Below are 23,999 nucleotides of genomic sequence, written 5' to 3' on the forward strand. Positions count from 1 at the left end.
GTATGCAAGTGACAACGAGTGACAAGGTACACAAAGAATACAGGAGAATATGCCTGAATGCAACAAAATATTTTAAAGCACAGTCCTACGATTGGTCTTAGAACCTGGGCTTCAAATTGCAACCTCTAAACTGTTCGGTAAACAACTCAAAGTAAATATTCGAAGTGTCTACCATTGTGGTTGAGGCACTCTTCCATACGACTGTTTTTTTCTTGCAATACATTTGCACGCAGTAAACTCATGACGCATGGTAAGACTAATGGTATTGCCGTCTTAGGAAATCCTCGTCCGTTAAGGCTTGATGTAGTGGGGTATGATAATGCCGGTAGTAATGACCTTGTAAACTGGCACGAACAGTAGATTGGCTTAGTGCAACTTCTTGTTCCACCGCTCTATACTAGCATGAGATTGGCTTGAAAACTTTCTACGACGTCAAAGTCTCTATCCTCATTACAGACTATACAGTCTCTTCTACGTTCACGATCTTGCACTAGCGAAATCACGAAGGTGTTCGCTTCCGAATGCGGTCGGTGTGGAGACCGTTCGGCATAAAGCACTGCCTTTAGTTGAACGTTACCGCAACCTTCACCCAAAATAAACGTGCTTTTCAATTTGTCCTGGTTAGAACAGGTTGGCATTTTGCTGGGAATCGAGACTAACTACTGTAATTCTACAACGTAGCTGCGACACTGAAAGACCCTGTATATCTAAAGAGACCGGAAGTTCCTCAAAGTTGAGTTTTGAAAGATTGCCAGCTTGAGCAGGTCATGGTGTGTATAGTGGTGAAGGTCGCTTTAACGTTCGACACGTGACACCACGGTATGTTTGGTCCTCCAATGTCCTGACCCGATAGGTCCAAACAATTACCATCCTGTTTTTCGGCTCAGCGTTGCGGTATTGCCGGTCCCATTTGAAATACAAGGTCTGTAGTGTTACAATTGTAACAAGACGCCGGTTAAAAAGGCACAAATGCTGAAAAAAGAAACCATTGTAATAATGGTTAGCCCACTAACCTTAAACTTTGAACAAAATAAAGAAAACATGAAGGTTTCTTTGGGAATAACTTCGAAGCAGAAGGTCCGAGTTGTCTATGGAACCGAGAAAAAAGACCGTAGTGAAAACAAATCGTCGTTACGTAGCAGTTAGGATCGAATTTAATTAGTTAGTGACTCTCTTAGCAAAATGCCAGTGTATTCAAACCAGGGAAATTGAACATGATGTTTACGAGGATTACCCAAGACAGCAAAACCTTTGCGTGAACTCATTGAAGCCGATCCATTATTTTTTAGAAGGTACTGTTCTCTGACGAGGCTATTTAGGGATGGTACCTTAAACCGTCATAACGTGCATTTTTGGGAGGGCATTCTTGGAAACCAAATTTCGGAACCTTTTTCTTGGTAAGAAAATCTCTGAAGGCATTTAATTGGATTTCCTGCGTCATGAGTTCGTTGCTTGAAAAGTTATTGCAAGACATGGGAAGATGAAGAGTGCCTGCACCACAATGGTAATCACATTGAACATTTACGTTGACGTTGATGTGTACCAAACAGATTAGAGGTTGTAATTTGAGGCCCAAATTCCAAGACTAATCGCAAGACTGTGCTTTAAAATTTTCTGTTGCTCCCCCACCTTGACTGGTATGCTAGGTGATATTTCAGAAGAAGAAAATTTATTGAATTAGGGACAGGGAGAGATGGCTAGCGATGTGGCTTAGTTATGGGCTAGACGGCCTTGTTTTATTGGCAATATTATTACATTGAATGTTGCCAGATTAAATTGTTGCTGGTGATTTTGCGAACTATGTTAATGATATATTAAAATTTAAATGGAAAAGTTTAATTTTGTCACATTCCTTACCCTAAAATTTTGTATTTGGAGTTTATTAATGTATTATAGTGATAATGTAATCAACTTTAGTGTTAAATAGGAAACATTTAGGCTGAAAGAACAACTCGCGTAGTTTAATCTTATTTTGTTATTTCAGTTAAGGGTTATCTAAAGTTACCCAAAAAAACTGTTGTTTTCGATTAATTTCACGTTAAATATGGTTATTAAGTTGAAATTAACGGCTTATCTTCTTTTATTAGTGTTATAGCAGTTTATTATACGAGTTTGAATAAGAAATTATCCAAAACTGCAAACTTTAAGAGGAGTGACTGTTTGACTCTTGCGGAACTATCACTATTTTGCCCCAAAACTTTTAAATATCGCGCCTTTTCAATGGCTCTCTTTTAAAAATGGGAAAAATGCTTTTAAATGACAATTTAATTAATCGTAAGAATTAAACAGGAAAATGGAGGCTGGGCGAAAGATAAGTGTAGTTTTAATTTTAATTTGTTAGTTTAATTATAAGGTATCCACGAATTTACCCAAAACATTCGTGTTTTAATTTCACATTAATTATACTCTATTAAGTTTAATTTAACGGCTTATCTTGTTTATCTAGTGTGAATTTAGTTTATAATAGTTTATAATACAAGTTTCAATAAAATATTAACTTTAATTGCAATTAACTTAAAATTTTAATGTATGCGCTTTTGATGTATTTTAACGATAATTATTATGATCATTAATTTGAAAGTGAAATAGGAAACTACTGTGGCTGTACGAAAAACTTGTGATGTTTTAATCTTAATTTGAGCGTGGTTCGTGAGAGTGGATTAAGCTTAAAATTTATTTGAATTTTTTACCCTAATTGCAATGTTTAATGCAGTTTAATATTTTTTCCACATATTCAGTTTTTAACCCAAAACTTTTGAATTTCGCGGCAATTAATGTACTTTAAAGATAGTTTAAATTAACTTATGTGTGAAATAGAAAATATTGGGCTTTACCAATGGCTTGGGTAGTTTTAATCATAATTGAAGAGTTTTTTTAAAAGTTATTTGAGCTTTTATCCAAAAAATTAGTAGTTTGGTTTAATTTCACGTTAATTATATTTAATTGAGTTAAAATTAACGTAGGACTGTGTTTTGGCAGTGTACATTTAGGTTATAAAATGACTTTCAAAATATACTTCACGTTAATTGCAATTTTTAGTGGAGTTTTCGATTCTCATTTTACGCTAAGTTTTGAATTTCGCGCCTATTAAGGTACTTTGGAGATAATTTAAATTAGCTTAAGTGTGAAAGGGAAAACATGGGGCTTTACCAACGGCTAGGGTAGATACAATCTCAATCAAGAACATCATTTAAGAGTTATCTGAGTTTTCATCCAAAAAAAATGTATATTTTGGTTTAATTTCACGTTAATTACACTTAATTGGGTTGAAGTTAACTTGACGTCAGTGCTCATTAAGTTTATAAAATGACTTTTAATAAATAATTCACCTTAACTCTAATGTTTAGAGGAGTTTTTATTATTTCCAACACATTGTGTTAAATTTTTATCATATCCTGTGCTAGGTTTGTGGTAACTTAACAATTATCTATGGCTCTCGAAGTTGGGGACGCAAGCTAGATGGGGTGTATCTTTCCCCCCCCTTGCTTTGGCTTCCCGCTCGCGTTTTTAACTTCACACACGCTAGCTTGGGTCCTCATCGATGCGGAGTATCACACCTCCTCGGTGGTGAGAGCTGGTAACCACTACGTTGTGTGGGCTAAGCGGATACGCGCCCTTCCCAAGCCAAGGTGTTGAGGCATCGTGCCGAGGGTTGCATGGTACTGGGGAAGTAAAACTACGGTATCGCTAACGATCCCCTCGGGGCACCAGGCGACACCCCGTTGTATCTAGCCTTCCACCCGGGTGGGGGACTACCGGGTGGTGACCTTTTACTTGCCCCCTTACTCGTGGGATTCCCATGGATAAATCTAATAAAAACAACTCCAACACTACCAAACCTACGGTGCAGGGGTCTGCTCAAGGCAGAACCCACACTGATACCACTTTACAAGGGCTTGTATCCAGCGATACTCGTGCCGATTTATCCGTGCGTGTGTCTGGCAAGCCCTCGAAACGTACCGTGCGTCGTCGTCTCAAACGACAGATTGCTCGGCAAAAGGTCAAATCGGGGTCTGAAACGGTCTCCACCCCCGCTGGGGGTGCGGCGGCTCGTGACAACCCAATGAAGAGGCCCAGAGCGGAGGATTCGACTCCCTCACCAAGTACCTCGCAGGCGGCGTCGAAAAAGGCTAAGTCCTATAGTGACGCCGCCAGCTCAGAAAAGATGGCCATTGTCAAAAAAGGCTATCCGACGGCGGTCATCACGGAGGAAGACGTGGGCCCAATTCAGAAGGCGATTCTAGGGGCGCTGGATGGGATACCTTCGGGGGGCCCTCTACCGCGCCTTGCGAACTTTAGCCTGACGACCGGGGCCCTAGTATACTCCTGTGAGGATTCGTTCACTGGGCAATGGTTGAAGGACAACTTAGCCTACTCGGTGGTGGGGGATGCGGTGCTCTCAGTAATGAGAGCTAGCGAACTCCCTAAGCCGTTTAAGGTAATGTTCCGCACCAAGGACCAGATCACTAAGGAGCCGGCGGTGCTGTTTCGGCGCCTAAAGGCCCTTAATGCAGGTTTTGCCACTGAACGCTGGAAATGTATCCGGACGTACGTGGACAGGGCCGTACGGTACTGGGTACTGCTCATTGATGGCTCCTCATTGGAAGCCATTAAGAATGCTGGTTTCGTGGGCTATACTGGAGTGGACAAGGGTTCCTTCAAACTCCTTCAGAACACGGAAACCACTAAAACCACTGTAGCCGAGTCTGCGGCGGGGGGTGGGACTATCGAGATGGGGATCTCGCGGAGGAGCTCTCTGGTGTCGCTCTAGGCACAGAGGGGGAGGGGGGGTGGCTCATTCGGAAGTCTGTTCTTCCATGGATGAGTCCACCCTACTGGAAGAATTGGGATGGGACCCTTCGGGGTTCAGCCGATGAGCGTTCTAGTGGTCCTGGTGAGGGGGAGGATCTTGGGACTGGGAGCTCGCCTGTCGGGGGGGAGGTGCCATTAGCCCTCTCGGGACCGATGAGGTGTAGCTAGGTCCCTTCTGAACCCCTCTCTTAAGGACCATGGGGACGCTACGTGCAATTCAAATCAATTTGCACCATAATAAGGCGGCCTCTGCGGTACTCTGCAGGAGGTTTGCTATAGAGGGTCTTGATCTGGCCCTCATACAAGAACCGTGGATTTGCCATGGCAAAATCCTCGGTCTTGACGCGGCGGGGTCACTATTTTATGACCAAACTGCTGCTAGACCTAGGGCGTGTATTTTGGTTCGGAGGGATCTTTGTTGTATCTCTCTACCGCTGTACACGTCCCAGGACACGGCGGCCGTGAATCTAGTCCTGGCCACTGGGCATGCCAAGTTGACTATCACGGCTGCCTCCGCATACTTTGCCCACGACGCGGACTCTCTCCCGACAATTGAGGTGATCAATTTGGTCAATCAATGTGAAAAGAGAGGGGACAAACTAATCATTGGCTGTGATGCCAATGCTCATCACATCACGCGGGGCAGCTCTGACTGCAACAAGAGAGGTGATGATTTACTAGAATATTTAGTTGGTTGTAAACTCTATATTCTTAATCAAAACAATGAACCTACTTTTGTTACTTCTAATAGAAGGGAGGTCATTGACCTCACGCTAGCCACGGAAAACCTCGTGTCTTCCGTGTCTAACTGGCATGTGTCTAATGAACCGTCTCTGTCGGATCATAGGAACATCTGCTTTACTGTCGCGATTACTTCTGTCCCGGCGGGGACGGAGATACGCAACCCAAAACGGACTAATTGGGCCGGCTATAGGGAAGACCTAATCCTACGCTACGGAGGGGGTCACACTCTTAAACTTACTTCACCTAAGGATCTTGATCGGGCTGCTGGTGATTTACAGTGCTCCATCATGGAGTCGTTCCACCGGAACTGCCCACTTAAGACCGTCAACCGCTCGAGGCTTGTCCCTTGGTGGAACGCGGATCTCAGCCGGCTTCGTAAATACACGCGCAGGCTCTTTAACAAAGCCAAGCGCACGGGTGACTGGGCTGGATACAGGCAGTCCCTTATCACCTACAACAGGGCCATTAGAGCTGCTAAGAAGGACTCCTGGCAGACCTTCTGTGAGCAAGTCTCCAATGTCCGTGCCACGGCTAGGGTCATGAAGATTCTAGCGCACGACAGCACACATCGACTTAATGCTATTAAGCTACGGGAGGGTGTGTACACTAAATCTGGGGCTGAGACTCTCAAGCACATGCTGGAGGTCCATTTTCCTGATTCTACTTTTATCAATCCAACAAACCCTGACTCTCTCTACCCTGTCCTGCACAGGGCTAAGAGGGAAGACTGGCTTGTAGCCAGACAGGCTGTCACGATTCCCAAGCTTCGGTGGGCTGTCAACTGTTTTGAGCCCTACAAGTCTCCGGGACCCGATGGGGTCTTCCCTCTGCTTTTGCAGGAGGGCTTAGACCACATCGCCTCTCCACTATGCAAGATCTACAGACTTTGCATTGCTCTCGGTCACATACCTCGTGACTGGAAACGCTCTAGGTTCATCTTTATTCCCAAGCCCGGGAAGGCTTCCTATCTCGAGGCGAAAGCATTTAGACCCATATGCCTGACCTCCTTCTTCCTCAAAATTCTGGAGAAGTTGGTGGACAGGTACATCAGAGACGAGGTACTTTCGGTAACTCCTCTCTCTTCTTCACAATTTGCCTACCAAAAAGGCAAATCCACTGAGACGGCCCTTCACGGCCTTACGAATTGCCTGGATAGGGCATTCGAGTTTCAGGAAATTTCACTGGCTGTCTTCCTCGATATCGAGGGGGCCTTTGACAAGGTCTCTAGCTCGGTTATTACTGAAGCTGTTGAGAGATTTGGCATCAGCGCCACTCTTGGCCGCTGGATCAAGTCCATGCTTACCGACCGCGAGGTGTCGGCGTCCCTCCTTGGGGACTCTCTAGGGGTGACTACCAGCAGGGGCTGCCCTCAGGATGGAGTACTTTCCCCCCTGTTGTGGTGCCTGGTGGTGGACGAACTCCTGGGGAGGCTCGGGGGTGCTGGGGGCTGTTGCTGCTTCGGGTATGCGGACGATGTAGCGATAGTCTTTACCGGGAAGTTCCCGGATACTGTCACCGCGCTTATGAGATCTGCTATCTCTAGCGTGGAGCAATGGTGTCAGGCGGTTAACCTCACCGTTAATCCTGATAAAACTGTCCTTGTTCCTTTTACGAGGAAGAATACTAAGGATCTGTTCAATGATATCTCTTTCTTTGGCCAGGTCCTGACAAAGTCCTCCGAGGTGAAATACCTGGGGGTGACTTTTGATTGTAGACTCACATGGAAGCCGCATCTTGATCGGTGTATTAAGAAGGCCAAGATGCTCTTCTGGAGGACCAGGAGCTCTGTCGGCCAGACTTGGGGCCTCAGCCCCAAGGCTGTACACTGGCTCTATACTGGGATCATCAGACCCATACTATCTTACGGGGCACTTGTCTGGTGGACAAAGGTCCGGCTTAAGACGGTGCAGGCTGCCCTGCGCAAGCTTCAAAGGCTTGCCTGCATTGGTGTTACGGGGGCCATGAGATCGACCCCAACTGCTTCCCTGGAGGTGCTCCTTGACATGCTTCCTCTTCATCTCTTCATTGAGGAGGAGGCTGTCATGGGAGCCTACAGGCTCAACATTAGTGGCTGCTGGGTTCCAAGACTTTGGGATTACAGCCATACGAAGCTCTTTCAGGAGTACGCCGCACTTGAGCCGTCGCTTACGATGTGCTCTGACAAAACCGTTACCAGTTTTGATTTCACTAAGCCATTCAGCATCCACTTCCCCAGTCGGGCAGAGTGGACTAACCTGCTGCCTCTTGGCACTGGGGGTGAAACCATTTGGTTCACCGATGGCTCCAAGACTGAATCCGGCGCTGGCGCCGGCTATTACTGTCAAACCACAAGGGTCGGCTTTTCTGCTTGCCTGGGCACCTTCGCTCGTGTGTTCCAGGCTGAAATTGCCGCGATCTGCTATTGCGCAGATTACTGTATTAACAAAGGGTATACCAGACGGACTGTGAGAATTTATTCTGACAGTCAGGCTGCCCTGAACGCTCTGAACCAGTGTCAGATTACTTCTCAACTGGTGCGTAGCTGCCTCGACCTGCTAGCGCGACTGGCATCCTGCAACAGGGTTCTGCTGTACTGGGTGCCAGGGCATAGCGGATATTATGGCAATGAGCAAGCCGATAGATTTGCGAAAAGGGGTGCGGAGGCCAAGCTCTTGGGGCCGGAGCCGGCCGTCCCCATCCCCTACAGGCACGTCAAACGGTGTCTGCATGACAGGTTGACTGTCATACAAAACCAGCTCTGGCACAGCATGGAGGGCCAGAGACAGACAAAGCTGTTTGTCGATGGTCCCTGCAGGTCTCGTGCTAGGGACCTAATTTCGCTCGGCAGATGGGATATTAGGCTGGCCACCGGTCTTTTGACCGGGCATTGTCGGCTTAATAGGCACCTCCATCTGATGGGTTTTGCCGACGACCCTCTCTGTAGGTCGTGTCAGGAGAAGGAAGAAACATCCGCTCACGTACTTTGCGAGTGCGACTACTTCGCCTCGCTTAGATTAGAATATTTTGATTCACACACCCTGGAACCCTCGAGGGTCTCCTCTCTCACGGTGGAGCGAATTCTTCGCTACGCTGCAGCTACAGGCCTATTCAAGGCCTGATTACGAGGATGCACAATATGCCTTTGGCATCGGTGCTAGGGCGCGTACCCTCCTCAACAACAATAATAATAATAACAATTATCTATACAATATGTTAATGAATGATGTTATTCTATAGTTTAGCTTGAATACCAGTAATTAAATCAAATACCTATACAATTCATAGCAATTTAAACCAATAAACAAACGGCAATGTGGACTGTTGAAAATGGCAAACAACGTAACCCTCCGTTTCCAACGTGGTTACATTGAGAGAATCTGTGGTGTAAACATGAAAATTATTTGCCTAATTAAATTATATAAGGACACTGTCCTCCTGGATTAACCAGCACAACTATTACTTATCAATTAAACAATCCACTGTTGGTAACAAATAGTTTATAAAATGATAACGTAACATCACAGTATGACTGATTTTATAGGACTAAAATTGTTTTAACGAATAATCTGGTCTTCAACATTGGTTTAGTTTCAGGAATTATACCGCACACCTTCACATTTAGTAGCATATTAGTGAGACTTACAAATAATGAAACTGTTTATACCGAGGGGATAGACACTTTGGATCTCTGTGTACACCTGAGTTCAAAAGAGTTCAGCTTTGACAGTGCATTGAGTTCAAAGCCTTGGGAACTCAGAGTTCAGCTTTGACAGTACATTGAGTTCAAGACATATTGTACACCTGAGTTCTAAAGTGTCTACCCCCTCGGTTTATACCTGTCCTCAAATGAGAATGTTGAATTAACTGAGCTAACGTATACGCCACTCTGGAAAAACTTTACTTTAGCTCGCGCATTTTAAATACAGTTTTTTTCAACAAATCTAATTTCTTGGAGGTTAATCATATGATAATTAAATACATTTGAGTTGCGGAAACTATTTAAATCAATGTTTTCATGGCTTTCATCAACCATATCAACAGAGTTTATCGGAAGGATTTATGGTTGGGTCTAATGATTTGATCCTACACATCTTCATGAACATATATTTCGCCAAATGTTATGGGAAATAATTTTTATTGCTAATGGACAAAAATAAAATGAGTTAACGATATTATAAGGACGTGAGCAATATCCATCCTCTATAAAGTTATAAAATAACCTTGTTCCTGGATCCATTGAAGCCTTGGCGGCTCTTCACTAGGACTAAATGCTATTAGTATGGATTTTTGTTGCGTCGACAACATCAACAAATCGCACCGAATGGTTAACGTTCAAGTGTTTATAACCTTCAGTTTCGAGGCAATCATAAGCTTTCGAAAAATCAGAAACAATAGTTGTTCCGGGTAATATCCATTCCTTTATAACAGCCAAAAGAGTTTCAGCATCCCTTTTCTCTACAGGGACCATTAAAACCCGACCAGTTCCTTCTTCATAGCCACCAAATACCTTAAAATTTCTAAAAATATATAACCTAACATAATCTAAACTTAAGGGAATGACATTACCCACTGGCCGTTGACTTTATGCCCGCGATGGTACTTTCGTTTGCCAAACTTTGACTCATCAATTTGCACTACAATATCTTCGCCTCCTATTTTCTCTTTCTTAAGAATCATCGAATCGTAAACAACTTCTCGACAAAACGAGTACCAATCTATCATAGTTCTATTAGATGCCAACTTGTTTCCCTGAAAATATAACCTTAAATGAGTACCTAACCTAATCTATCCTGAAAAAAACCCGTGGCCATATTCTGCTCAATCAAATTAACATGCAGCAGAATACAGCCACAGGCCAAACCTAACGTGGATCTACTCTGAAACCAACCTACCTATAATATGAGTTGCCACATTATCTACCCAAAGATTAACAAATCCTAAGATTTGAAAGTGTCAAATGAGAACCAGCGAAAAATATGCTTTTTATTATAGAAATGTCAGTGTGACATCTTGTCGCTTTTTGCTTGTTTTTGGACACATTAGCATTGCAAGTCCAAACATAGCCATCAGCAAATGAACTGTTCGGATCGATTAATTTATTTAAAGGCTATAATGATGTTATCATGAATAGCGTATTTACCCTTTTGAGCTTTGCTTTATTTTGAGGGCATTGGAACATTTAGGACACTTAAAATGCGGTTCCTCTGGAATAAGGCCCCACGACTGGAGTTGAGTCATGAAATTCTCACTTCGCGATATATCATGAATTTTTATCAAATTTATTGGCTCGGTCATTTTCGCGTTTGGGTTTATTCCTTATATCAGTGAAAATTAGGCTTAACTTATTCAAATTACACGCGGACTTTTTCATAATGGATTGGCTCAGTTCAGTTTCATAATAATTCGGAACATTTGGGAACTGGGATATTTCTTCGCGTTGGTCAGCCACTACCATGAAAATATTGATTATAATAGTTTCCGCAAACCTAACATTTTTTGGAGTTGACAATAAACAAGCTAATTAACAATAACTTGGAAAAGGATCAATATTTTGAGGTAAAAAACATACAAAATTTAGTAATATTTTGGAAAAGGGAATATTTATGCAGTTGATAAGCCTTGACAATAACAAAAACAGGCGCCCAGGCGCACATTTAGCCGCTCATGGAAGGCCAGCGCTCTCGTGGCATAGTGGATAAGGCGTTGAACAGCGTAGTGAAGTAGTAGTGGTGGGTTCGATTCCCCGAAGGCAAGTAAAAAATTTTAAAATTAAATTTGATTTGTTCCTAATTAATTCGTTGACCTTCATTCAGTTCTAGGGAAAAAAGGTTTACGTAAACGTTTTTAGCGTAAATATGGTGAAAATTTGCAAATACGAAACAATTTTTGCTTTGTAATTGTTAACTGGTGGTGTCAATGACATTCAATATTTACGTTCAGTTTGTCAATATTTTAATTTTATTTGGGTTAAGTTGGGTAGGGTTGGGTTTGATTTGATTAAATTAGGTTAGGTAAGGTTGGGTTGGATTAGGTTAGTAATATTTTATGTATAACTTTAAAATGTTACGCCTTTTCCAAAATATTTTTGTTTATCTTCATTGACTTCCCAATACAGGGTTTAAACCTTCGCCGGCATCCAGTCGAGATACTTCCCCTTACGCATTGGAGTTATGCAGTGAAATTTTAAGGGATTTACAGGCGCTATTGGGATCAGTTCACTTCAGTTTCGCTTAATATCAAAGGTTTCAGTTTTAATGTAGAGAAATGAAATGCATAAGTGTAATCAATGACGGATTTTAATTAGGAAAGAAAAGATGTCACTTGCGGAAACCAAATAGCCCAAATTGAAGTTAATCAAACATTTCCAAATTTAAGCATTAAACTCTTCAAATTCATTTTTAATAACAAAGCATTAAATTAAATGTTCAAAATGTCTTCCGTCGACATTGACACATTGCCGACAACAGAATTCCCAGTTTTCTCTTTCGCGAGTTAACATCTCGGGAGAAACGAGAGCAGCCGCTTGCTGAATTCGGTCTCCAAGGCTATCAAGTGTTGGTGGCTCAGTGGCGTACACAAGGCTTTGTTCATACCCCTAAAAGAAAAAATCCACCGGCGTTAAATCTGGACCACCACGACCTATCCATTGGGGACCAAATTCCGCGTCTAGCCAATCCCGAGAAACACGTTCAAAATGCGTTGGTGCACCATCGTGCAGTAACCCTTGTTTCCAAATTTTCAATTATTTACGATAGATTCAACTCGTATCTTATATTTAAACGATCTTATAGTTAACGATTTTAAATTTCTATGAAGTTTAAATATTATAACCCAAGTTAACGGCAACATTATTTATTCAAACATAACTGTGAGACCATGAACGACAGCAGCCATTCTAGCGGACGACAATCCATTACCCCGAACTCCGTACCCGCCAAAGTAAAGAATTGCCTAACAGTGGGCTGTAAATTAGAGCGAAGCGATGAAAAATAAAGCTGGACTCCTATGGTAACCTGTGACCATTGTCTACGTTATTTCCATTTTCCTTGCGTTGAGATAAAAGCAGCTGTGGCAAAGCGATTTTTTCTTTGCAAAAGATTTAGAACAAAAGTGAATAACCCATGTCAGTGCAAAGGCTTAACAAATAAACTACATGAAATAGAGCAAGTGATTACTAACATTTCGGCCGATTTAAATACCCTTCGTCAAGAAACGGAAAACGGTATTACCAGTATCCTACAAGACGTATGAAAATTACATCTCCTCCAGCTATTTTCATAAAACATATCGTGTCAAAAGTGGGATTCGAACCCACGCCCTCATACGAGGACCAGAATACACAGATTCACATCGTGAACGAAGGAAGCTAAGCCACTTGAGTCTGGCGCCTTAGACCTATCGGCCATTGAAAATTACACAATAATATGCCTCGTGTAATAGTCCGCCCATCATATCTCAACCTTATCGTGTTAATGACCAGAAAAGGAAAATAATTGAACAAGATGTTAGGGAAATGTTAGATGACGGGATCATTAGACCCTCAGTATCTCCTTGGGCTTCGCCCGTAGTTTTAGTTGATCAAACAAAACGGGGTAAACCCTATAGGTTTTGTATTGATTACAGAAAACTAAACAGTGTTACCATAAAGGACCCTTATCCTTTGCCTAATATAGAGGATATGCTAGCTAGAGTGGGAAAACCTAAATTTATCACTACCCTTGACTTAAAATCCGGGTATAGAGGAAATGTTAGCTAGGGTTGGAAGACCGAAATTTATAACAACACTTGACCTTAAATTAGGGTATTGGCAAGTGGAAATGCACCCTTAGAGTAAACCAAAAACTGCTTTTGTGACTTATATGGGAAAGTACGAATTTAATGTACTCCCTTTTGGGCTTTGTAACGCCTCGAGCTCTTTCCAGCGTTTAATTGACAACATTTTTGGAGACACCGATTACTTCCAATTAATTGACTATTTAGATGATTTAATCTCTCTTAGCGAGGATTGGGATCAACACTTGACGTGTTTAGAATATGTCTTTAATAGATTAAAGGCAGCGGGTCTCACCCTTCAGTTGAAAAAATGTCGGTTCGCTCAGAAAGAAGCTACTATTTTCGGTCACATAGTAAATGACAAAGGAGTGCATATAGATCCTTCAAAAATAGAAGTCATTCAGAAATTCCCTCCGCCTAAAAATGTTAAGGAAGTCCAGAGATTTTTAGGGATGGCAGGTTGGCACAATAGGTTCATTGGTCACTACTCCCAAATAGTAGCCCCTATTAACAAGCTTAAAAGGAAGGATCAAAAATTTATTTGGGGTATCGAACAGCAACAGACTTTCGAAAAGATAAAGGAAGAAATCTGTAAGGCTCATCCCTTAGCTTCCTTTAGAATAGATTCCCCGTGCATTTTAACTACCGATGCTAGTGATGCAGGGTTAGGTGCCCTTCTTTCCCAAATACAAGATAATATAGAAGTTCCTATAGCCTATGCTAGTACAGGACTTAAAGACGCGGAAACGAGGTACTCCACTAGCGAGAAAGAGTGTTTAGCCATTTGTTGGGAAGTTAAGAAGTTAAGGCTCTTTCTAGAAGGTCGTAAATTCACGGTCCTTACTGACCATCAGGCTCTACAGTGGTTATTTAATATCAGGGAACCCAATTCTCGACTTGTTAAATGGGCTATGTACCTTCAAACCTTTGATTTTACCATTAAACATAAGAAAGGAGTAGAAAATATTGTAGCTGACGCTTTACCGAGAGCTCCGATAAACGTCCTAAGCATAAACTTTAGCTCCTCTACTTCAAATTCTACTAGTAACCAGGATCCAACTAGTAGCAGTACAAGTCAAAATTCTACCAGTAGTAGTAGTAGTTCATCAACATCTTCTAGCGATTCTGTTGCAGGTCAGATACGTCCTCCAGGTCCTAGAAGCTTATATTCTGTATTTACATTAGAATATGTAAGGACATCTCAAAGGGAAGACCCTTTTGCTTCCCCTATAATTAATTCCTTGCAAGGACCTAACCCAGTTAGGCATAAAATGTTCGAACTAAAAAATAATCTTCTCTATAGAAGACCTTACAGGAATTATCCTGAAAAGATTTATTTACCACCGCGCTTAAGGCTAGAAGCCATGCGATTATTACATGACCACCCTTTATCAGCTCACAGGGGCAAAGATAAGACCCTTAGCAAAGTTACAGTTAGATATTGGTGGCCTACCATAGTCAGTGATGTCCAGGATTATGTTAGAGGATGCACTTTATGCCAAAAGTTTAAGGCTAGGAACAGAAAAAAGCCAGGGCTAATGCAACCCTCTGAAATAACAAGTCCTTGGGACCAGATCAGTGTCGATATTATGGGACCTTTTCCCCAAAGTAGACACCATTATAAATACCTTATAGTCTTTGTTGATTATATGACAAAATTCGTGGAAATGATACCACTAAAAACCATTACCGCAAAGACTTGTGTCCAAGCTTTGAAGTCTATTATTTCTAGGTGGGGAGCTCCTAAAGCTATTCTCAGTGATAGAGGGGTACAATTTACCTCGAAACTTTGGCTGCAGACTTGTATGGAACGCCGTTTCGGCCAAAATTATGTACTTGCCAGGTTGTTATATAGTACGAGGCAAGTTGTTATGTAGTACGAGGCAAGTTGTTATGTAGTACGAGGCAAGTTGTTATGTAGTACGAGGCAAGTTGTTACATAGTACGAGGCAAGTTGTTACATAGTACGAGGCAAGTTGTTATATAGTACGAGGCAAGTTGTTATATGGTACGAGGCAAGTTGTTATATGGTACGAGGCAAGTTGTTATATGGTACGAGGCAAGTTGTTATATGGTACGAGGCAAGTTGTTATATAGTACGAGGCAAGTTGTTGTATAGTACGAGGCAAGTTGTTATATAGTACGAGGCAAGTTGTTATATAGTACGAGGCAAGTTGTTATATAGTACGAGGCAAGTTGTTATATAGTACGAGGCAAGTTGTTATATAGTACGAGGCAAGTTGTTATATAGTACGAGGCAAGTTGTTATATAGTACGAGGCAAGTTGTTATATAGTACGAGGCAAGTTGTTATATAGTACGAGGCAAGTTGTTATATAGTACGAGGCAAGTTGTTGTATAGTACGAGGCAAGTTGTTATATAGTACGAGGCAAGTTGTTATATAGTACGAGGCAAGTTGTTATATAGTACGAGGCAAGTTGTTATATAGTACGAGGCAAGTTGTTATATACGTGGACTTAGATTTATTTTTTCGAATAATTGGGAGAGGTGAAGACAGTAATGGCATCACTATATATATGAAAATAGCTACGGTAAGGAAAGAAATGTCATTTCCCTCGTGAGCTTGGAGGGGACGAGAAGCAGCAGAATATATTGGTGAAATTTCAGGGGTATTGTAGCAATGTAACTCATTTCAGCCATGGAAATAACACAGGTTTACAAGTCCAAAACCACTTTATTAATTACTTAGACTAGGTTTTTATTCAAAAACTGAGGGTCACGAGTCCTAGGGACTTGTTTATTAATTCTAATTTTTGATAAATATTGAAAGGGGACCAATTTATTAATTCAAGGTTTTCGTCAAATTTCGACTCCTTTCTCATTGCAAGGAGTCTTAATCTTATTTCCTAATTATTTCTACTCCTAGTCGTAGTGTCAGCCTCAGGTTAGTAGTAATCAGTACAGCGTTGCCAGACGTACGATAATTATAGTACAATGCGATAATTTTGAGAGTTTTTTCGAAGCTTACGATAATTATGACGCTGTACTAGTACGCTAAATTCGATAATTCGGCTTCGGCGTACGATAATTGTACCATAATTTAGTGGGAAATCTAACTAATCTGGGCACAAAAGGCTCGCTAGAGGAAGAAAAATGTGAAATAGGATGAAATTATTCATGTTTTAAGTCCAAAGGCAGGATGAGAGAAACAGTTTGGAGACGTTATTTGTCCATCTCCTTCTGGAATCAGGACCCTTGTAAGTTGTACTGATTTTAGTATAAATACAAGGTCAATCAGAACACAGCTATGTTGGAGGCGCTCGGAGCGTACGATAATTTTGGTTGAAAATCGATAATCTTTTGGCTTGCGTACGATAATGTAGTCAAAGAAGGCTAAATAAAATTGTTAAAAATGATTTAGGACCATGTAATTTTATATTTATAAATAATTTTAAAGTGGGACCAGTAGTAAAATAAATCGCACAGGGGTAACTGGTCTTAGGGACCAGTTTGAATATTATTGATGTCGGGGTCGCTGGTCCCGAGGACTAGTTGAAAAAAAAACCTTATTTCCATGGTTGACTCATTTACACTCAAGTAAACAATTATCTGCAAAGAGAAACTTGCGTTCTGCAGTTTATCAGTTTTTGTAAAAATTCCAGACAACTAAAACTTACTGTCGCCGCTCGCGTTGTACAGTTTTTCTAATTATCTGCAAATGTCCGACCCCTTGAATATAGCGTGGGTATTATCAGAAACCTCGACTTACTCAAAGTTATTTTCTCCTGAAGGGAAAATAAACTTTCTCAAAGTTATTTACTCCTGAAGGGAAACTGAACTTTCTCAAAGTTTTTTACTCCTGAAAGGAAACTAAACTCAAAATAATTTTTTCCTGAAGAGAAATTAAACCTACTCAAGTTATTTCCCCATAAACGTATATGTTGTTCAGGACATGTACAAAATATATTTTTTTAAAAAAATAGCGAAGTTAAAGCATTTGGTCTTAGGAATAAGCAAGTTCCAGCAACGAAAGAGATAGCCCGCGTATATTTTTTTTTATTTGGTGTACTCCATCAGCTAGTAAATTTTATTTACTGTCAGGCCCATTTAAAATCATAGTAAAAGCGAGGGGGGAAGGATTGTAGGCCTACTAAATTGACTGAATTCCGAGAAACTATGAAACAGCGTTCGCTTGGTTTGGTTCATTTGAATTTTGAAGGGAGGAACCGCGAAGTAGTCTAGATATTTTGGGCATTAGTTGCAAAATGCATAAAGTTATGACTAATAATTTTCTATTAAAACAATTTGAAGTTCAATGATTCATAGCTAACTTTGATTTTTTATTTTTGCCGATTTTCGGAAAATTGACCGGAAAATTTCCACGTTTAATTTTTCCGGAAAATTAACAACCCTAAAGCATACCAACTTACATATTTTCACGCTTATAATATTAGTAGGATTGAAGGTAAACCACTTCCACAAATCCAAAAATATATACAGGTAAATAAATCGTTGTTATTTTGACCTTTAATGGAATTTTATGAATAAATATCGAGACGTGGTTCAGTGGTATCGCTTTGAGATCTACATGTCCGTGGTTTGATTCCCTAAACTCCAAAAAAAAATTTGGGGTTTTTCAAATTCTAAGGGAGCGGTAGCTCCCTTAGATAAGGCCTGATGACGGCTCTAATGTATAAGGAAGGTTTTTGGATTGGTTTTAATTTTTTTCGTATTAAGTTTATTGTTTTGAAATTTTTCTACTGAACTAAAATCCGGGCCCTTAATATGTGGAAAAAATTTCAAGATGATCCATCCAATAGTTTATTTTATAAAGCATAAAGTTGCTAAGGGTGGTTTTCATTTCCATAAAATTAATCACAGATTTTGGCGAAAAACTAGAGAATCTCCATAGAAATAACATGGGAAATTTTCCAAACTTACCCATTTTGTAACTACCCTTACAAAAATAACTATACGTTTGATAGATTTGAAAACGGTCTTAAATGAAAGCCCCATTTTTAAAGTGGGCGCCAATTTTTGTTTCATTAAGAAAAACAAAGTTTAAGTATTGTTTTTAATAGTTTTAAGTACCTGCTCCGAATTATGTGGTTTACCTTTAAACTGTGGAACTTAAGACTTTTTTGCTTGGGTTAAGTAATAAGGAAAGTCATTCTAGGACTTACGTCGTTTTACTGCGGATAATCAAATTTGTAGGGCAATTAGCTAGCTTAATTGTCATTATAACTTTTGCGCGTCCAACTAATTTAGTTGCGAAGTACAGATTAAACTTAATTAAACAAAATAAGCAATTAAAGATAATTACCAATTGTAGGTAATTAAATTTTTACACGAGTCTAAACTATAACATCTGTTTGTGTAGAAGTCTACGGAATCTGTTTAAGCGCAGACCTACAGAATATTTTTGTGCAAAGGAGTATAAATTCTCTTTGTGCAGAGGCCTATGCAATCATTTCGTGCACAGGCCTATGGAATATTGTTTTACACAGCCTCTGGAATATTGTTTTACACAGGTCTACGGAATGTTTTTGTGCAAATCTGCATGGAATCCTTTTGAGTATAGGAGTATGGAATCTTCTGTGCACAGGTCTATGGAATTTTTTGTTCATGGGTCTATGGTATATTTATGTGTACAAGTTTGAAGAATCTTTATGTGCACACAAGTCTGAAGAATCATTATGTGCACACAAGTCTGAAGAATCTTTATGTGCACACAAGTCTGAAGAATCATTAAGTGCACACAAGTCTGAAGAATCTATATGTGCACACAAGTCTGAAGAATCTTTATGTGCACACAAGTCTGAAGAATCTTTATGTGCACACAAGTCTGAAGAATCTTTATGTGCACACAAGTCTGAAGAATCATTAAGTGCACACAAGTCTGAAGAATCTATATGTGCACACAAGTCTGAAGAATCTTTATGTGCACACAAGTTTGAAGAATCTTTATGTGCACACAAGTCTGAAGAATCATTAAGTGCACACAAGTCTGAAGAATCTATATGTGCACACAAGTCTGAAGAATCTTTATGTGCACACAAGTCTGAAGAATCTTTATGTGCACACAAGTCTGAAGAATCTTTATGTGCACACAAGTCTGAAGAATCTTTATATGCACACAAGTCTGAAGAATCTTTATGTGCACACAAGTCTGAAGAATCTTTATGTGCACACAAGTCTGAAGAATCATTATGTGCACACACAAGTCTGAAGAATCTTTGTGTCCAAGTGAAAAATCTTTATTTGCACAGGTCTACGACTTCTGTTTGTGCACAGGTCTACGACATCTGTTTGTTCACAGGTCTACGACCTCTGTTTGTGCACAGGTCTATGGAATCTGATTTGCTCATTTCTATGACATCTCTTTTTGCGCAAGTCAATAACATTTGTTTATGCTCAAGTCTAAAACATCTCTTTTTGCGCAAGTCAATAACATTTGTTTATGCTCAAGTCTAAAACATCTGTTTGTACACAAGCCTAAAACATCTGTTTGTGCACAAGCCTAAAACATCTGTTTGTGCACAAGTCTAAAACATCTGTTTGTACACAAGACTAAAACATTCTGTTTGTGCACAAGTCTATTCCATCTGTTTGTGCACAAGTCTAAAGCATCTGTTTGTGCACAAGTCTAAAGCATCTGTTTGTGCACAAGTCTAAATCATCTGTTTGTGAACAAGTCTATAACACCTGTTTGTGATCAATTCTATAACACCTGCTTGTGAACAAGTCTATAACACCTGTGTGAACAAGTCTATAACATCTCTTTGTGCACAAGTCTATGACATCTGTTTGTGCACACGCGAGTGACTTCTGTCTGAGCAAAGGTCTACGGAATATTTTTGAGCACGGGTCTACGTATTATTTTTGTGCAAATGGGTATGGAATCTTTTTGAGCATAAGGGTTTGAAATCTGTTTGAGCATAGGGGCATTGAAAATGTTTGTGCCTAACTCTATGGAATCTGATGTGCACATGTCTATAACATCTCTTTTTGCGCAAGTCTGCGACATTTCTTTGTACACAAGTCTGTGATTCTATTTGTGCACAAGTGTACGAAATATTTTTATGCATTGGTGTACGGAATATTTTTATGCACAATTGTACGGAAATTTTTGTGCATAGGTGTACGAACTGTTTTTGTTCACAGGTGTACGGAATATTTTTGTGCATAGGTGTATGGAATATTATGGTGAAAATGGATTTGGAGTATTTTTGTGCACAGGTGTACGGAATATTTTTGTGAAAATGGATACCGAATAATTTTGTGAAAATGGATACCGAATAATTTTGTGCACAGGTGTACGTGATAGTTTTGTGCACAGGTGAACGTGATATTTTTGTGCAAATGGGTAAGGAACATTTTTGAGCATAGGGATATGGAATGTTTTTGTGCAGAGGACCATGGATTATTTTTGTGTACAGGTATATGGAATGTTTTTGTGCAGAAGTCCGTGGAATATTTTTGTGTACAGGTATATGACTCATGTTTGTGCACAAATCTATAGAATGTTTTGTACACCGGTCTAGGACATATGATTGTGCACAAGTCTATGGCATCAGTTTGTGCAAAAGTCTAAGGTATGTGTTTTTGCACAAATATTTGACATCTATTTTTGCACAAGTCTATGGTATCTGTGTGTACAGGTCTACAAAATATGTTTGTGCACAAGTCTGAAGAATCTTTATGTGCACAAGTCTATGGAATCTCTTGTGCAAATGTCGATGACATCTCTTTTTGAGGAAGTATGAAATCAGTTTTTTACACAAGCATCTGTTGTGCAAAAGTCTATAACATCGGATTGTGCAAAACCGTGTGACTTCTGTTTGTGTACAAGTCTGTGGAATCTATTTGTGCACGAGTCTACGTAATATATTTGTGCGCAAATCTATGGAATCTGTTTATGCGCTAGTCTACGGCATCTGTTTGTGCACGGGTCTACGGAAAATGTTTGTGCAAATGGGTGTGGAATATTTTTGAGCATATATGGGTATGGAATGTTTCTGAACAGGTCCAAGGCATGTTTTTGTGCACAGGTCCATGGAATATTTTTGTACACAGGTCTATGTCACATGTTTATACAAAAGCCAATAGAATATTTTGTGCATAGGTCAATGGAATCGTTTTGTGCACAGCACAGTTTTATGAAATATTTTGTGCGCAGGTCTAGGGAATATTTCTGTGCAAATGGTTATGGAATAGTTTTGTGCTATGGGTATGAAATCTTTATGTACACAGGTCTATGGAATCTTTATGTACACAAGCATATATAATGTTTTGTGCACAGTTCCATGAAATATTTTGTGCACAGGTCTATGGAAACTTGATGTGCACAAGTATAGAATGTTTTTGTGCACATGTCTTTGACTTCTGTTTGTGCACAAAACTATGGAATCTTGTTTGAACATGTCTATGACATCTGTTGTGCACAAGCCTGTGACTTCCACTTGTGTACAAGTCTACGCAATTTGTTTGTGCACATGGCTACGGAATCTGTGCACAGATCTCCGGAATCTGTTTGTACACAGGCCTACGGCATCTGTTTGTGCACAGGTTTACGGAATCTGTTTCTTTACAGGTGTACGGCATCTGTTTGTGCACAGGCCTACGGCATATTTTTTTGAGCACAGGTCTAGGGAATCTTTTGTGCACTGTTTTATGGAATCTCTTTGGGCACAGGTCTATGGAATCGTTTTGTTCAAATGGGTATGGAATCGTTTCGTGCAAATGGGTATGAAATTGTTTTGTGCAAATGGGTATGGAATCTTTATGGAAACAGGTCTATGACTTCTGTTTGTAAACAAGTCTAAGACTTCTGTTTTTGCACTAGTCCGTGGATTCTGATGTGCACATATCCTTGACATCTCTTATTGCGCAAGTCTATGATGTATTTTTTTGTGCAAGTCTATGACATCTGTTTGTGCACAACCCTGTGACTTCCGTTTGTGTCCAAGTATCCGGAATGTTTGTGCACATGTCTACGGTATCTGTTTGTGCACATGTCTACGGTATCTGTTTGTGCACAGGTCTACGGAATATTTTTGTGCACAGGTCTACGGAATATTTTTGTGCACAAGCCTACTGAATCGGTTTGTGCAGAGGGCCAAGGAATCTGTCTTTGCAAAGGCCACTGCATCTGTTTGTGCACAGGTCTAAAGAACATTTTTCTGCAAATGGATACGGGATATTTTTGTGCAAATGGATATGCAGTACTTTTGTGCACTGGTGTACGAGATAATCTTGAGCATATTTTTGAGCATAGGGGTATGGAATGTTTTTGTGCAGAGGTCCATGGAATCGTTTTGTGTACAGGTATATAACATCTCTTTTTGCACAAGTTTATGACATCTGTTTGTGCACAACCCTGTGACTTCCGTTTGTGTCCAAGTATCCGGAATGTTTGTGCACATGTCTACGGTATCTGTTTGTGCACATGTCTACGGTATCTGTTTGTGCACAGGTCTACGGAATATTTTTGTGCACAGGTCTACGGAATATTTTTGTGCACAAGCCTACTGAATCGGTTTGTGCAGAGGGCCAAGGAATCTGTCTTTGCAAAGGCCACTGCATCTGTTTGTGCACAGGTCTAAAGAACATTTTTCTGCAAATGGATACGGGATATTTTTGTGCAAATGGATATGCAGTACTTTTGTGCACTGGTGTACGAGATAATCTTGAGCATATTTTTGAGCATAGGGGTATGGAATGTTTTTGTGCAGAGGTCCATGGAATCGTTTTGTGTACAGGTATATAACATCTCTTTTTGCACAAGTTTATGACATCTGTTTGTGCGTAAGTCTATGACATAATTTTGTGCGCAAGTCTATGACATCAGTTTGTGCTCAATTCTAAGGGATCTGTTTTTGCACAATTCTAAGGGATCTGTTTGTGCACAAGTCTACGCGGTCTGTTTGTACACAATTATATGACATGTGTTTTCACAAGTCTATGTTATCTACGAAATATGTTTGTGCACTCAGGGTGACCACAAATAACCTTGTAATAGTTATAGGAAAATAGGAAATTTACAATTGATTTACAGGAAATTATAGGAGACTAGCTGTTACCTGCGGCATCGCTTGAGTGTAGTAAGAACTTCCATCAAGTATGGGTACATTTTACTGATTCGACTAATATTTTTGTAGCATCCTAGGAGCGAAGGCACTCGGCGTCGCCCATCAGCTCGTCGGGACATTTTTTATTACTTTACACGCAGACATTCTATAATGAAGGGTTTTTAAATATTTGGCCGCTATTTAAAATGATGGCTACAAATCCATCCCGAAGGATCATTCAGCCCGTCTATAGGTTAAAGGAATCCAGTGTACTAAATATTTGTGAAATCGGTTGAAACTCACGGACTTTCTTACAAAGAGAAGATTTGTTACATTTCTGGGCGCCATTTATGAAGATGGCGGCGGATTGGAAAAATCTTTCTTAGTACGCGCCTACTACTTACGAGTAACGTTCCTCCAAATTTTCAGCCTTCTGGGGCCAGCGGTTTGGGCTGGGCGATGATTATCAGTCAGTCTGTCAGTCAGTCAGGACTTTGATTTATATAGATATAGGTGTATAATTAAAAAAACAGGAAAAGACAAGAGAACTACTCTTGAAAAAATAGCAAAATATATGTTGCAAATGCTTTGAAAGTAATAAGACAAGATTTACAAAGGAGCTTTGGTTTAATTATAACCATAATTTCGTAAGATATGTTA

At 40.3% G+C, this 23,999-nt stretch overlaps 1 protein-coding gene across 1 annotated transcript; it reads right to left on the minus strand.

Moving 5' to 3' along the window:
* Nucleotides 1–9,422: 9,422 nt before the first annotated feature.
* On the minus strand, nucleotides 9,423–11,275 carry LOC149667020 (uncharacterized). The gene is made up of 3 exons (XM_089841740.1): nucleotides 10,102–11,275; nucleotides 9,756–10,042; nucleotides 9,423–9,675 (listed from the first exon to the last, which is right to left on the minus strand). The coding sequence occupies exons 1-2, from the start codon at nucleotides 10,255–10,257 to the stop codon at nucleotides 9,800–9,802; spliced, it is 399 nt and encodes a 132-aa protein (XP_089697866.1). The 5' UTR covers nucleotides 10,258–11,275; the 3' UTR covers nucleotides 9,423–9,675; nucleotides 9,756–9,799.
* Between the last annotated feature and the right edge of the window lie 12,724 nt (nucleotides 11,276–23,999).

Source organism: Phalangium opilio, unplaced genomic scaffold, assembly GCF_054372755.1.
Source record: "Phalangium opilio isolate 3A_F unplaced genomic scaffold, DU_Popi_V2 ptg000060l_1, whole genome shotgun sequence".
NCBI classification, from domain to species: domain Eukaryota; kingdom Metazoa; phylum Arthropoda; class Arachnida; order Opiliones; family Phalangiidae; genus Phalangium; species Phalangium opilio.